At 31.5% G+C, this 17,233-nt stretch overlaps 1 protein-coding gene across 2 annotated transcripts in view; it reads right to left on the reverse strand.

Annotated features, from left to right (window-relative positions):
* The window catches only part of LOC114324429 (uncharacterized), a 57,324-nt gene extending 42,123 nt beyond the window's left edge, over nt 1–15,201 (reverse strand). The window contains exons 1-2 of one of the 2 annotated variants that reach the window (XM_028272277.2): nt 14,682–15,201; nt 1,283–1,628 (exon numbers count right to left, since the gene is read on the reverse strand). In XM_028272277.2, coding sequence (XP_028128078.1) covers nt 1,283–1,628; nt 14,682–15,178 — 843 coding nt within the window. In that variant the 5' untranslated portion in view covers nt 15,179–15,201. Of the gene's footprint in view, nt 1–1,282; nt 1,629–10,612; nt 10,667–14,681 lie in introns of those variants that run through there. The other variant, XM_028272278.2, reaches the window with a different exon arrangement.
* Nucleotides 15,202–17,233: the final 2,032 nt, after the last annotated feature.

Genomic DNA, 17,233 nt, shown 5'->3' on the forward strand with positions numbered 1-17,233 from the left:
TCTTTTTAAGAAAATTAAGAAAGATAACAAAAATGTAATACAAAAACTGAAAATTACCAACTAAAAAAATGTTAATACAAAGTGATCAAAACTTTTTTCTGTAAAACTCACCTAAAATACATTTAATAATAAGCTTCAACAATAATAAATGTTTAGCAAAAAAAATTTTTTTATCTCTTATACAGTATGTCTGCGTAACTTGGAACCTATTGATAACTTTTTTATTATCAGTTCTACGAAAAAAAGTTATTCGTTATAAAATACTCTGCGTCGCATATAATCTAAGATGCAATCATCAAATATCAAATTTAATTAATGATATACGAGGTATGTCAAAATATATGAATCTCACTCAAGAGTAAAGTACCTTTACATTTCACAATATCGAAAATTATTATTAAGAAAAGTTGTTTGGAATTAAAAAATTTGTTTTAGTGTTCAATTACATCCTTCTAATTAAAATATTGTGAATAATAAAGGCACTTAACTCTTAAGAAAAATTCATATTTTATACAGACCTCGTATAAAATTAAAAAAGTTTGATATCTGATGGTTGTGTCTTAGATATTAGACCAGGGAGAGCATTTTATGAAGAATAACTTTTTTTTGTAAAAGTGATAACAAAATAGTATCCGTAATTTGAGAAAAAATTGATTTTTGTTTCGATTAGAATGATGTAATTGTATATTTAGACATAGTTTCTAATTTCAAACAACTTTTCATAAAAGCATTTTTTGATATTCTGGAATATAAAGGTACTTTACTCTTTAACGAAAATCATATTTTTGACAGAACTCGTATAAAATTGATAAAATTTGATATCTGATGGTTGAGTTTTAGATTTTTGACTATCCAGAGCATTTTATTAAGAATAATTTTTTTTCGTAAACTTGATCATAAAAAAGGTTTCCATGTGGTTCCTAGCTACGCAGACACACTGTATAAGAGCTTCTGTATAAGAATTTTCAAATTGCAATGCCATATTCGGATTCAGCATAATCGAAAACAAAATAGAAACATATTTGATCAAAGTAAAATGATGAATTTAACGATATTTTTAAAATTATTTAAACAAAACAATTGTTATAAGTTTAAACAATTAATAAACAATTAGCGGCCAAATCTGCGAGTAGAACTTTTTACTTTAATATGTATATAAACTAACAAAAACAGTTTTAGAAAAATATAAGCTTGTTTGAATTTTTCCGAAACAATGCATGTTTTCGTTCTAATTGCACTCCCCTATATAAGTAAGAATAAGAAATGATAAAATTGAACTTACCCTCTTACAAGGCACAACCGAAAAAGAAGAGTCACAGTCGTCATCGCTTTCTGAATCGGATCCACCGTCCACTACATCGTCCTCATCATCAGTGTCTTCTGAATCCAATTCAGCGTTATCCTCCGAATCGGAGAACTTCAATTCTTCATCGGTGCCACTGTCGAAGACGATGAAACTGTCTTCGGATTCGCAGATAGATATCTCTCTTTCTCTGGAGCAGGGTCTGGAGCTGATGGAGGGTGAGATGGATATAAGTGTGAACACATCGTCGTCTGATTTGCTCGTTTTGGCGGGTATGTCCAATAGAAAGTCAGCTACGCTGATGCATGTTGGGGATGAGCTAGGACTAGAAAAAATATAGCAGTCAATCAACTCATATATCAATTTACTATATACACATAGTTTAAACAGTTATGCATTATCAGTATACACTTTTCTGTGTATCTTGTTATATCCCACGTTATATCTTTCCTATACTGTTGTAATACGAAGTTGAGTTGTGGACTCTCACAGACGTCACCTGCAAGAAAATTGAGGCTTTCGAAATGTGGATTTATCGTCGAATCCTGAAGATATCTTATACCTAGTGATGTAAGAAGAGAATATTCTCAAAAGAATATTCTTGAGAACTAGAATATTCTCAGCCAGAAAATTTTCGGTGAGAATTTTCTATATTTACAAAAACTGAAATAAAAATAAAAACTATATATTGGTCAAATTATTGTAATTTAAAAAATATGTATATTATTGTTATTGCCAATTCACCTAGTATATTTTTTGCATCCCAAACATTATTATTCTTGAAGCCAGCCCAAATACCTACTTGCTGCTCCACTCATGAAATGGTTTTTCACTTTGGCCAGCCGGGGAATCATGCAATTTTAGATAAAATCGAAGTAGCTGGGGCTAGGGAATCCCATGAACTACTAGCTGGGGTGTTTACAGTGTTAAGGCTCGTTTTCACGCTACGTCTTGTTTGTTTTGTGTGTCATGCAAAACGTACGACAAAACGTACGTTTTGTCCAGTGTATAATGTGGCGTATAAACAGCAAAACGTATGTCTTGTCGACACACAAAACGTACAATAAGAGGTAGCGTGAAAACAAGCCTTTAATATTCATTGTTATGGTGCTATATTAACATGCAAATATTTAGAATGGTGTTCCATTTAAGCAAAGAAAAACAAGTTGTGGGAACTGAATGTATAGATAATTTAGCGACTTTAAAATATAGTGATGACTCGGCTGAAATAATGGCCCATTGACATTTATCCGTCCAAGGAGGGATTTTTTGAAAAACCATACGTTGCAAAATCAATCGAAAAACTAGACCCAAGCATAAAATATGGTGGAAAGGTACATGTTTCGGAACAAAATTAACTAAAATAGCAGTTGATATATTACTGCCGTGCTTAGCGAAAACGCCGTATCTGCAAAAATCTGAAAAAATTAGATTTATACATTTTTCTAACCCAAATGTGCATATCTATCTTACTTGCTTACTAAAAATGACGTAACTTAAGTCAAAATACATTAAACACAACGCATTTTATGCCGTATCTGCAAAAATGTTCATGGATACTTAGAATAAATGCGTCATCTGAAAAATACTTAGAAAAAACGCCGTATTTAAAGGTCACTTGCCGCGTTTATCCTAAGCAGGCACTAGATGCTGCGTTCTGCCTAAGCATTTGACAGATTTTTACAGCATGTGTAAAATTTTTAATAAGGTTAGTTTGTTGCCATTTTTCAACGTGAACGGTTGTTTGATATAATTTTTTAAATATGTCAAATAGAAAATAGAACAAAGTTAATACTGCAAAAGGCTATTTTTTCTTTATCAATAGAAAATCTAAACACATATGTTTGAGTTGTTGGTGATCAAGAAATAATGTGAGGTATAGCGGAGTTTCCTATGTATATGAATATTGTTGTTGATGCGACATTGTATTATTACGTTACATCAGGCATTTTAAACAGTGCAAATTTTATAAAGTTTGTTCGAAATAGGAATTTTGGTACGAAGTATTTTGATCGCCGTACGTCGTAGAATTTCCAAATAAAAAATATGTTATAAAAGTACATAGTTAAATCAATGTATAATAATTAATAATTAAAAATAAACTAGATCGTAATTGTTAATCGTTTCTGGAATGTTTTTAATTTTAAAATTCAAGAAACGCCCCTTAGCGGCAAACTTATTACTTCCAAAATTATTTCCAACACTTTTTTTATCCATTTTCATGACACACTTTTATAAAAAATGTTTTTTATTCTCCTTTTTCATCGTTATATTGTATTTATTATACAGTAGACTCCCTCTATAACGAGAACTGAAATGGCAGACTAATTATCTCGTTATACGCGGATCTCGTTATACCAGACAACAATATTATATTGTGCATACATACCTATATCGTTGTCTAAAATATTAACTTTATATTATAAAGATGCCATTCGGAGCAATATAAGTTGGTAAATATTGTTTCTTCGAAAATAAGGCTTCGCCATCATAAATTATAATTTTTTTTTACAATATTCAGTATCGGCCAATAAATAAACAAAACAGGATTATTATACGTAGGCGTGGATTTTTATTAAAGCACTACCCTCGATATCTTCAGTGGAGTCGGACTCAACAAAAAACAGTGGAGGCATGTTGTCGAGTCGGTAAAAGCCACGAAGGGTTGTAACGCCACGGAGTATTAATTAAGTACTACCCTGGAGAACCGCACAGATGTTGGGAATTTAAGTATAATAGGAAGGTAGTTGGGCTATTTACTTATAGCCATTACAGCGCTAAAAATAGATAAAGAATAATATACATATTTTACGATTTCATTTTTCCTCGTTATAGAAATGTTCAGTTCAATAGGAATTTTATGGGACATCTAGTGTACCTCGTTATAAGCGAAACCTCGTAATAACCGTGTTCGTTATAGAGAGAGCCTACTGTATTATAAAATAAGAAAATGCTTAGCGCAAACGCAGTACTGCATTCTTACTAAGGAGGAATAAGTTAATTTTTATGTAGTATACTTAGAAAGAACGCAGTAACATGAGTTTTTAGAGTAAATAAAATATATTTTTCCAATCTTATGTATAAATATGAATTCTATGATATTTATTATGTATATAAAGTAGAAAACAAAAAAAAATTCTAAATAGTTTTCAACGGCTAGACATTTAAACAAAAACCGATTTTACTCAAATGCGATCTCTCTGCAGATACGGCGTTTTTCCTAAGGACGGCAGATTAAGCATGCCTTCATTCATTGTAGCGACTGAAATTTCAGTATTTATGGTTTTATCCAATCGGCCACTCCTCTAAAAGAAACCGGCTTACTGCTGAACAGGCTGGTAGGGTAACTTTTATTGCTCACAATTTAAAATTGTTAGACCTAGACCAATCCATGACTGAGCTGGCAACTAGTGAAAAACCAAATCCCACAACTTCTCATCACTGCATTGAAATGTAGAATGTAGACGACCAGGATGAGCTAATGATAGAAATATATTCTGAATCTGAGGCCTCATCTTTTTCAGATTAGACCACATCCATTATTGGCTGTTAAGAAGAAAAAATTTTTATCAAATAAAGTACCCCGTACAAACCTTATGGAAATTAGGTCCCAGTGGATTTCGTTCCTACTTTGGGAAAATACTCTTTGAAGCATCATGATAAAAAGTTCTCATGGGCACAACTCAATCGTATGAAGGATTTTCAAGATATAAAGGCACAAACTCGGAAAATTATAAGATTTACTGGGTATTCCAATTCCCTGAGTTACTGGTTATCTGGCAACATGTAGAAGTTTGGATCATGGAAAACTACTAGTAGTCTAGGATTATCCAGCTTTCCAGATTAGCTGCCATTGTTAAATACATTTTAATTAGAAATAATTTTTTTAGTTTTTTTTATTTATTAAAAAACAACATCTCTTTTAAAACAAAAAATATTTGTCAAGTTAACAATATGATATTTTTTTTATAAATAATCTATAACAGTCGGGTCAAGAGAGGGATAATAACTGGTTAACTTTTAAAAAACTTAGAAATGAGGTTGTGAATGTGTTGAAAGTCAAAAAGGACCAATACTACTTTGATAAAATTGACAGAAATAAAAATAACTCTAAATTAATGTGGAAGACTTTAAAAAAATTAGTTAACAGGAACGGTCGGGATTTTCCAAATAATATAGAATTTGAGTTTAATGGGCAGAAAAGCATATGTCATGATAAGGTGGACATTGCAAACAATTTTAATTTGTATTATGTTAATAGCATAGAGGATATAGTTAACAGTATGGAATTACATACAAGATTCTTGGATTAACGTTAATAGTAATTTATACAGTGAGCACGTAAAGGTTGGAATAAATTCATTTTCTCGAGAATGGACGATTTTGGAAAAAAATCCCAAAACAGGTCAATTTTTATTTTTAAATTACGACCTTTTGGCATATATATCATACTAGTGACGTCACCCATCTGCGCGTGATGACGTCATCGATGATTTTTTTAAATGAGCATAGAGATCGTGTGATAGCTCATTTGAAAGGTAATTCAATTCTCTATTCAGTAATATAAACATTAACATAATTATTTATACAGGGTGTCCAAAAAAATTTTTTTTGGATTAAATTTATTGACATAAAAAGAAGAATGTATGCAATTTATTTAACTCAAAATACATTTTACTACTCTCAGAAAACAGAAAAATGTTTATTTGAAAAATAATCATGGCTTTTCGCTTAAATTAAATGTTTAAACTCTCGCGAGGCTGGTGGGTGGCTGCTTTAATATTTAATTTAAGCAAAAAACAATATTTATCTGCCAATTAAACATTTTTTCCTGTTTTCTGATAACAGTAAAATGAATTTTGAATTAAATAAATTACACACATTCTTCTTTTTATGTCAATAAATTTAATTCAAAAAAATTTTTTTAGGCGCCCTGTATAAAAAATTATGTTAATGTTTATATTACTGAATAGAGAATTGAATTACCTTTCAAATGAGCTATCACACGATCCCTATTTTCATTTAAAAAAATCAACGATGACGTCATCACGCCCAGATGGATGACGTCACTAGTATAATATATATGTCAAAAAGTCGTAATTTAAAAATAAAAATTGACCTGTTTCAGTATTTTTTTCCAAAATCGTCCGTTCTCGAGAAAATGAATTTATTCCAACCTTTACGTGCTCACTGTATATGCCCTTTACAAAATTTAAATTAATATCACTTTCTGACCTAAGACACATCATTAACTCTCTTGATAGTAAGTACAATCCACAAGACATTCTTTGTAGTAAAATGATTAAAGAAATATTTGAAACCATAGGTCATGTTATTTTAAATTTAATTAATACTTCCCTAGATGGTGGCATTGTTCCATCTGACTTAAAAATAAGTACAGTTGTTCCTATCCCTAAAGTGACAAATACTATTAATTCGAGCGAATTTAGACCTATCAACATGTTACCGGCTTTGGAGAAAGTATTGGAAACGGTTGTATACGAGCAAATTCTTGATCACATAGATTTGAACCATATTTTAATTAATCATCAATCTGGTTTTCGTAAGAATCATTCATGTGAAGCGGCTGTTCAATTCTCAATATGTAAATTTAAACAAGAAATAGATAGAAATAATTATACAGTTGCAGTTTTTCTAGATCTTAAACGAGCGTTTGAAACGATTGATAGATACATTCTATTGGATAAGCTAAAAACCTATGGCATTAATGGAGCTGTTCTGAATTGGCTAAGGAACTTCTTAACTGACAGAAAGCAAAGAGTAAAAATCTCTGATGTATTATCCGAAACTGTCAGTAATAACGTTGGTGTACCGCAGGGTAGTGTACTTGGACCATTGCTTTTTATATTATATTTAAATGATATAAATTTGTTTGTGAACTGTGAATTTATTAACCTTTTCGCTGATGATACCCTTTTGGCTTGTAGCGATAGTTCTATTGAAGGGGCGGTTGACAAAATGAATCACGTTTTATGTTCAGTGTCTAAATACTTAAAACTTAATAAACTTAAATTAAACGTAAGTAAGACAAAAGCCATGATAGTTACATCTAAATTTAAGTACAGGAGTCTTAATACTAACAATATAATGTTAAGAGGAAACAGTAGCGATCAACAGGTAGCCAAAACGCGTTCCAAGATTGCGGCTGTACTTCTGAATATTTTTTCGAGATATTTTGCACACTTATTCGTAATATAATAAAGAATGGCGGTACAGAGCCCAATTTGAAAAATATATTAATATGTGGAAATTACTCTGTAATTCAATACAATATTAAAAAAATGAGTCTGTACCCCCATTAAGAAAAACAAAAAAATACACTTTCTTCAAATAAACTTTTTTATCCGATGCCTAGATTTTGTGTCATTTTGGAATTACTAAAATTTTTTATTTCACTAGTAGTTCCAAACTGACACAAAATCTAGGCATCGGATAAAAAAGTTTATTTGAAGAAAGTGTATTTTTTTGTTCTTCTTAATGGCGGTACAGGCTCGTTTTTTTAATATTGTATTTAATTACAGAGTAATTTCCACATATTAATATATTTTTCAAATTGGGCTCTGTACCGCCATTCTTTATTATATTTTAAAAATAAAAAAATAAAAATAAAAAATAATTTTATTTCAAGAAATATACATATATATATATATTACGAATACGTGTGCCAAATATCCCGAAAAAATATCCAAAATTACAGCCGCAATCTTGGAACGCGTTTTGGCTACCTGTTGATCGCTACTGTGTCACCTTAAACATTGATGGGGAACCAATTGAACTAGTGACACAAATTAAATATCTTGGTTTTCAATTAGATAATACTCTATCATTCGACAAGCATATCGAGTATACGTGTAAAAAACTAGCAAAGAAATTGTATTTTTTTATAAGAATTTCTAAGAATTTGTCACTTCAGTCAAGGATCACTGTATATAAATCGATAATCCAACCTCATTTTGATATTTGTGCATCCATCTTATATCTTTTAAATCTTAACCAACTAGCCAAATTACAAAAATTACAGAATCGTGGAATGAGGATCATCTTACGTACAAGTAGATTAACACCTGTCACATTGATGTTGAATACTTTGCAGTGGTTTTCGGTATCGCAACGTCTTTTTTATTTGACCATGATATTGATTTTTAGAATTGTACATGGATTGGCACCTAAATATTTTCTCGATCTTGTTAGTTACAATTCAGATATTCACCCTTATTTTACGAGAAATTCTAATAATATTTACATCAGCAGAACCAATACTACAGGTGCTATGAACTCACTTCTCTATAAGGGTTTTGATAATTTCAATAAGTTGCCAACGGAACTCAAGTTGAAGACCTCAATGAACATGTATAGGAAAAATTTAAAGAATTATGTTGCAAATCGTATTTAATGTCTCTTGTAGCTTCTAAATGTGTTTTTAACTGCGTGTAGTTTAGTGTAATATTTTGAGTAAGGTAGTATTTTTAATGCTTGTATTGTAATGGAATATTTTAAGTGTTTTTTTGTTTTATTTTTATTATTATGACTTTAAATTTAAATTGTATATACATACATATCATAAAATATCTCAATTTTAACTGTATATTAGGGTTACCTAATTTGAATAAAATTCTTCTTCTTCTTCTTCTTCTTATAACAGTAGTTTCTGAAAATTTTGGGTGATGCATAACTTTTAAAACTAAGTGTATTATTTGTACTTCAATGTGAATACATAATTTAAAATGTATTTTTCCTATAATACATTTTTCAAACAAGATTTCAATTGCCTTAAATTTTTACTAATATGAACAGTTACAAACTCCTTGCCTGATGCAACTACCTTACTTTCCTGATAATAATTTTTGACCTAGACACAGTAGACAGCCACTGCATATATACCGTATAAAGTAAATTGCCACATGATAATTGCAAGGTTATGGCTGAATGCTTTCTTATAACTGAGTGAGAGAGTAACAATGAGGTAAAGTTATGATGAAATTATTTTGAAAGGACAAGGTTTTTTAACTACGCACACTGTAAAAAAATGCAGGGAGTCAGAGATGAGATATTATTATCGAATGTTTGTTTCATAAACTAATACACTTTTTTTGTGCCAAAAACATAGACTTTGACATTTAAGGCTCTTGTGACCAATTTTTTTGTTCTCTAGACTTAAGACTGAAGGAAAAATAGTGTTGCCAACTGTAACGAGGGTAATCATGTTTTTTTTGTAAAATTTCCAAAATTGAGAATGAAATAATAGTATGTAATTTTTTTAAATCACTATAAATGAATGTAAATGTTGTGACTTAAATCACTGTAGAATCCGTTCAAAAGCACCTACAAACCTTTTTATTAAAGAAACAGAAACAGGAAAATGCGACATACCTTAAAAAATGTATGACTATGTCTTACACCAAATGATGGAAAATACTGACTACAAACTGAAGAAGAGATTATTTCAATACTCGCAACATCTTATCAAATAGAAATTGCTGAAAAAGAAACACAAAAATGAAGCAAAATATATACAACATAACATCGATCCAAAAAAGCATCAATCTTCAGGATATAACCTTCTGTTATTAATATTACTGGAAAAACTCTTCAGCAACTCCCAGAGAAAGGCTTTCAATTTCTGGCACAGTTATTTAACTCTACAATGAGATTAGCTCATTTCCCATCACAATGGGAATTAACACAGATAATAATGATACTAAAGCCAGGAAAAGAACCAGAAAATGTACTGTTACATTTTTTATTAACTGTAAATAAAATATTAATCGCCAAATCTATCCTGAAACCAGTTTAAACTTATGGACTAGAATTACAGGGGACTGCTGTATTACAATATTTAAATAATACAAAGCTTTCAATCCAAAATATTGAGAACTATACTAGTAGTTTAATGGTTCATAACCAATGAAGCCATCCATCAAGATGCTGGACTAAGACATATCAAACATGATATCAAAAAGTGCGTGAAAAACATACAGCCAGACTTAAATCCTAATGTGTTCTCAAAAAGTGAATAAACTTCATGATGTTTGAAGGTTACAACAAAAAGTTTTGTTAGCGTTAATTGATTAATACTAAAAGTGTATAAATGTCTCAAATATAGTCAATATTGAAGACTAAGTTTCAAAAAGGGGGTGCATTACTGGATGCCTCCCTGCATGTCATAACATTCAGTTGTCAGTCCTATTACTTATTGTCTATTATCTAACTAAACATTTGGATTCAGATGACAAAATTCAGACAAAAAAAATGTGTCTCTTATTGGGACAAATAAAATTAAGCACTTACATATCACAATGAACCATATCTAAGGCACCTTTGAACTCCCAGTCTAAATAAAACATCCACATATATCTGGACTTAATGAATAAACTTTTTTAATGATAAGATAAATATAAGTTTTTATCAATGTAAATATACATACCACAATCTGTTTTACAATTGTTTTACCTAAGATTGTAGGATCAATGCAAAAATTATAATGTTAAGATCAAGATTGATATGAACTTAAAAAAATTATCATCTTATTATAGATCAGTAATTGAATGTAGCTGTTTTAGAATGCTTTTGTAAGAGTAAGTAATGCAAGTTAACACATTCAAGGACACGCTTCACATGTAGCCATGTCTTCTTATGGAGTAAGTGACTTCATATGCAGTTGTGTTAAGAGGAAACACTAGCGATCAACAGGTAGCAACAAACACGGTCCAAGATTGCGGCTGTCATTTTGAATATTTTGTCGAGATATTTGGCATACATATTCGTAATATAATAAAGAATGGCAGTACAGAGCCCAATTTGAGAAATACGTTAGTATGTGGAAATTACTCTATACCGCCACTCCACTCCACTGTACCGCCATTAAGAAGAACAAAGAATAAACTTTCTTCAAATAAACTTTTTTATTCCATGCCTAGATTTTGTGTCATATTGGACCTAGTAAAATTTTTTATCTCTAATAAGAAATCGAACATATATTATAACTAAATAACTGATTAGTCAACATAGAGAAATTGTCACATGTCATTTTGACAAACCTGCATCAGATTTCTGTTCTGTTATCTGCATAGGGATTACGAACACTCAATATGAACCGTATCCGCCATGTTTTACCGTAGTGCCGTAGTGTTCATAATCCCTATGCAGATAGCAGAACAGAAATCTGACGCAGGTTTGTCAAAATGACATGTGACAATTTCTCTATGTTGACTAATCAGTTATTTTGTAGAGAGTATTTAGTTATAATATGTTCGATTTCTTGTTAGAGATAAAAAATTTTACTCGGTACAACATGACACAAAATCTAGGCATGGAATAAAAAAGTTTATTTGAAGAAAGTTTATTTTTTGTTCTTCTTAATGGCGGTACAGGCTCCTTTTTGCAATATTTTATTTAGTTGTAGAGTAATTTCCACATACTAACATATTTCTCAAATTGGGCTCTGTACCGCCATTCTTTATTATATTACGAATATGTGTGCCAAATATCTCAACAAAATATTCAAAATTACAGCCGCAATCTTGGACCGCGTTTGTTGCTACCTGTTGATGGCTACTGTTGCCTTTTAAGGAATAATATGGAAAATCTGTGGTGTTAACGAAACTAATTTTAAAGAATAATGTTGGTTTCTCTGGTTCAAAGAAATTGAACAATTGAATTATTATTTTATTAAATATATGCAAATATGCCCAAAGTGAATACATACTTTAGTATACATTGCTATACACTGCCTTAGTATACATTTGCTTAAGTCAGGCGTACCATAGGTGTTCTCCTTGGGTCCATTACTCTTTAATCTATTTATTTTATTTTATTTATCAACGGGCAAGCCCAATTACAATTAATGTTAAACTATAAATTCATAACACTGACTAAATCTATGGTTACAATACAAAAAGTTAATCTGTATTATTATACAATGCAATACAAAAGTTATCTATATCTATTACTCAAGCCAAGAGTACACAAAACCTGACACAAGAATGAATCAAAGGTTGCAAAGAAATCTATGTTGTCATATTGATTGGCTAGTCTAGCAGTTCTTGAAATGAAGTTATTAAATCCATAGTTAGTGCGATGTATAGGGTAACGGAAACTATTTATAGATCTGGTAGGTCTAGATGGAACATGTATATTAATTTTATTGAGCAAAGAAGAAGCAGCAGCTCTACCATGCAGAATATTGTAAAAAGTAATAAGATCTCTCTTCTTATGACGCATAGAAATGGGTGGCATATTTCTGTGCTCTGTGCGTAAACAGAGTTAAGTCCTAAAACACCGTTTTGAGATAACTGCGTTTAAAGTTTTTTTAAAGGGAGATTCTACTACTATTCAATAAGTATCTTAAATGGTATATGCAGTTGTTCTCAACTTCTTAATAAGATTGGACTGTTTGTACCACCTTGCTCCACTAGACAAGTGCGAACATTTTATGTACCCTTTCATAGATTTAATTATTCACTTTTCTCATTCATACCCAGAGTTTTGAATCTAGCTAACTCCCTTTATGATTTACAACTGTTTGACAACTCCATCAGTCATTTTAAAACCAATTTAAGTACAAGGGTTTAATATTTGAGTGAAATGTCTGTAATTTGCTAATTTGTTTTTATGTTATTTCAGTGAAACATCTGTAATTTGTTAATTTGTTTTTATGTTATTGTTTTCATCTGTATAGTATGTATTTATGTAATATTTTATAATCTATTGAAAAATGTAATTTCTTTATTTTTACAGAATTGGACTTGCTTGTAAAATAAATAAATAAATAAATAAAAATTTGAAAATGTTTAAATGTTATCACTTCTTGCTCATAGCAAGATAGGTTGATATGAAAAAAAATCATGAATTAATGAATGAACGTAATAAACATAAGGTAGGTGTTCAGCATTTTTTGTCACTCAGTATATTTTTAGATATGATACAATATTTATGAAATTTATGTCAAAGTACCAAATTGGATGGAGCAATAATTTTAATCATGCTTATTTAGTATAATGATACAACTGGGACTCGGGCATGCAATTCTGTGCCCCAATTTTGTAAAGACATTATTTTTAAAGAACAATTAACAGACATAAATATCTAGCAATAGAGCATACTTACTGCGGATTAAAGAAACTTTTAACATCATAGTAACAAAAAAAAGAAAATATTTATATAAACAACTCTAAACAAGCTCGGACTCACTTACCCATCAGAAATGTGGATGACAAGAATTATTTATGAAGAATGTTTAGGCTGTTTTGAAAGTAAAATCCTCAACATATTTATAAAGGCATGCACGGAAGTGGATTATGGTGTTAAGACACTATAATTTTGAGCTTTACCAACTTCATAATGAGTCTAGTATTGGTAGGTCCATCAAAATAAAGAGGGCTAGGCCACTTTGAGAATGAATGAGAATGGGTCATCGAAATACCATGATGAACATTATTTTGATCAACTGACATGATTTTTGTTTTGTTTTATTTGTATTTATTGCAACAAAACTACTCATACAAACCAGATCAAATAGACTGGCACAACAACACTTTATTGACGATATAGAACATGTGAATAGATTTACGTACCAAGGAATGGATCTAGTCGCAAGCAATGAAGAAGAAACGGAAATGAATAGAAGCCTTGTGCTGGCAAATAAAGCCTATTTCGTGATGGGCCACATATTCAAATCACCAGACGTACACCGGAAAACAAAACTCCGGGTCTATAAAACAATAATCAGGCCCATAGTAAGTTATGGCTGTGAAACATGGGTGGTGACACAGAAATCTGCTAATGCATTAGATGTGTTTGAAATATTGGGCCCAATATGTGAAAATAACAACTGGCAAATTAGGTATAATAGAGAAATATACGAGCAATATAGCGAACCAACTCTAGCACAATATACTAAACTGCAGAGATTACGGTGGGCAGGGCACGTGGTCCGCATGCATGAGAATAGAATCCCCAGAAAATTGCTAAATGCAAGAATGCAGGGAAAAAGACCTGTTGGAAAACCTCAAAAGAGATGGGAAGACGAAGTCGATGAGGATGCCAGGAACTTCCTGGAAACGCGTTCATGGAAAAGAACAGCAGTAAATCGAAATGATTAGAGAAGCTTGTTGAAGGAGGCCAAGGCTCGATTTGGGCTGTAGTGCCATTGGATGGATGGATGACATCATTTTTACAACTTGCAGCCCATTACATCCAATAATAAAATTTTATTGTGGTTTAAGAAGGCTTAATTTACAGTAATTACTAAGACACAGCCAGAATTATTAATTCAGCAGAATGCTTGATATGCAATAACACTTTATAGTTGTATATTACATAAATAAGAAACCGTACTTAATTTAATAATATTACTTACAAGTTAGAGCTCATACTGTAGTCAGCATTGTCCATAGAGACATCAGGTTCAACATCCACTTCCATCATATCCGTAATCTGTCTTCTGGATTTATTTTGTTTCGAACTTTTGTTAGTAACCTTCTTACGATTCCTTCGATTTTTCTTACACCGTTTTCTGGTAGAGCACATTTGACTATCCTGAACTGGACTTTTCTCTACAGGAAGACTCTCTTGAATGATATCTATATTATTTTGACTAGAATTTTCAGCAGACTTTACTTTGATTTCAATTGTGTCACCAGGGTTATGACACATGTGATATGGGCTGTAGGCTGTGTTGTTAAAATGGTTTTGTACTTTTGGGTAATGGTTACTAACAAAGTTTTGATTGGAAAACAGTTTTTTAGGAGCCACAGATAGATTAGACATGCTGTAGCTGAAGTCTCTCTTTTGGGGTTGTAGCAAAGGCCCTATAACAGGTCCCCCTGGGCTAAAAGATCTCGTGCAGTTCCACATTTCTATGATAGTATAATTCAGAACAAACAAGACAATCTTATTCTAGATTCCACAGTTTTAAATCCTCTATCTGAATGTTTAAAGTCTGTATCGCTACCAGGAACTGTCCAACAACCTTGCAATTGGTAATTCACAGATTGCATGCACAAAACTTCAACAGGATACAAACACTTTTCAATTATATTCTCGTTTATTTGATTCATATAATTATCTGTAACACTATCGATAGCCATTTTTATATCGTTTACAATGAACATCACAATACACATTTTACTACGCTGCCATTTTGAATAAAACTGAGCGTGATTTTGTGAAATAAAAATAAAACATTTCGTCACGAAATACGTCATAGATGTGACAGCGTTGTCAGATCTCTAGCTCATTATGAATGAATCACTATTCCAAATAAAGTCCATATCCATTTATGGATGATTATTTTGATTCTTGTTTTCACCCAATTTTCACAAAATGTGAAAACTTTGTCTGTCTGTCTGTTTGTCTGCCTGTGAACACTCCGTCGTTATACGTGGTAGAATGACAAATGAGGTGTCAAATGAAAGCTTATAATCCAAGGATGGTACTATGGTGAGAAATTTGACCTAGGCTGTCTGTCCGTCTGTCCGTCCGACCGCGAATATAACTCCTCCGTCATTATACAAGGTATAATTTATTTATTTATTTATTGGTACACATCACAAACACCAGTAATAAACAAAAAAATGTTACAATGGTAATCACAGGTGATGGCAACTTACAAACTAACAAACAAAACAACAAACTAACAATAACAAAAGAAAATATATATATATATATATATATATATATATATATAGAAAGAAATTTAGGATATTGGGTTATGCAGCAAATGAAAAGTGTACTCTTTCAAGTTTCTTTAATCCAAGCTTTCGGTTATGATTATAACCATCATCAGGGTGCTACAATGATATTGTTTCTATGTAAAAGAATATGAAAACATGTATAAATAAATAGTACTTACAAACTTATTGAGGATATTTCAAATGTGATGTCATTGAGGAGAAATGAGATGCAACTTGATCAATGGTCATGCCGCATATATATATATATATATATATATATATATATATATATATATATATATATATATATATATATATATATATATATATATATGTATATATATATATATATATATATATATATATATATATATATATGAATTAAAACGCCATAATACATGGCATTGGAGCACAAATTCGTCAAAACTTCCGCGATTTAACTGGTACCAATAGACTGATATATCGATATTTCAAGGTCTCCCTCTCATCAGTCAGTCGAGCTGGTACTACAAATTAAATCACGGAAGTTTCTCTGAACGTCTCCAAAAATTTCGCCACTCTAGTGGCAGCTTACAGAGGCGCCATCTCTTTTGATGGCAGGTAACGAAGACGATTTAATAATACCGTCTCCTATCCTCTGAGCTATCGGAATGTGCAAAAAGAATAAAGCTTCTAGCAAAGCTTGCTATTGCTTTTATGAATTAAAACGCCATAATACATGGCATTGGAGCACAAATTCGTCAAAACTTCCGCGATTTAACTGGTACCAATAGACTGATATATCGATATTTCAAGGTCTCCCTCTCATCAGTCAGTCGAGCTGGTACTACAAATTAAATCACGGAAGTTTCTCTGAACGTCTCCAAAAATTTCGCCACTCTAGTGGCAGCTTACAGAGGCGCCATCTCTTTTGATGGCAGGTAACGAAGACGATTTAATAATACCGTCTCCTATCCTCTGAGCTATCGGAATGTGCAAAAAGAATAAAGCTTCTAGCAAAGCTTGCTATTGCTTTTATGAATTAAAACGCCATAATACATGGCATTGGAGCACAAATTCGTCAAAACTTCCGCGATTTAACTGGTACCAATAGACTGATATATCGATATTTCAAGGTCTCCCTCTCATCAGTCAGTCGAGCTGGTACTACAAATTAAATCACGGAAGTTTCTCTGAACGTCTCCAAAAATTTCGCCACTCTAGTGGCAGCTTACAGAGGCGCCATCTCTTTTGATGG

Source organism: Diabrotica virgifera, chromosome 3, assembly GCF_917563875.1.
Source record: "Diabrotica virgifera virgifera chromosome 3, PGI_DIABVI_V3a".
NCBI classification, from domain to species: domain Eukaryota; kingdom Metazoa; phylum Arthropoda; class Insecta; order Coleoptera; family Chrysomelidae; genus Diabrotica; species Diabrotica virgifera.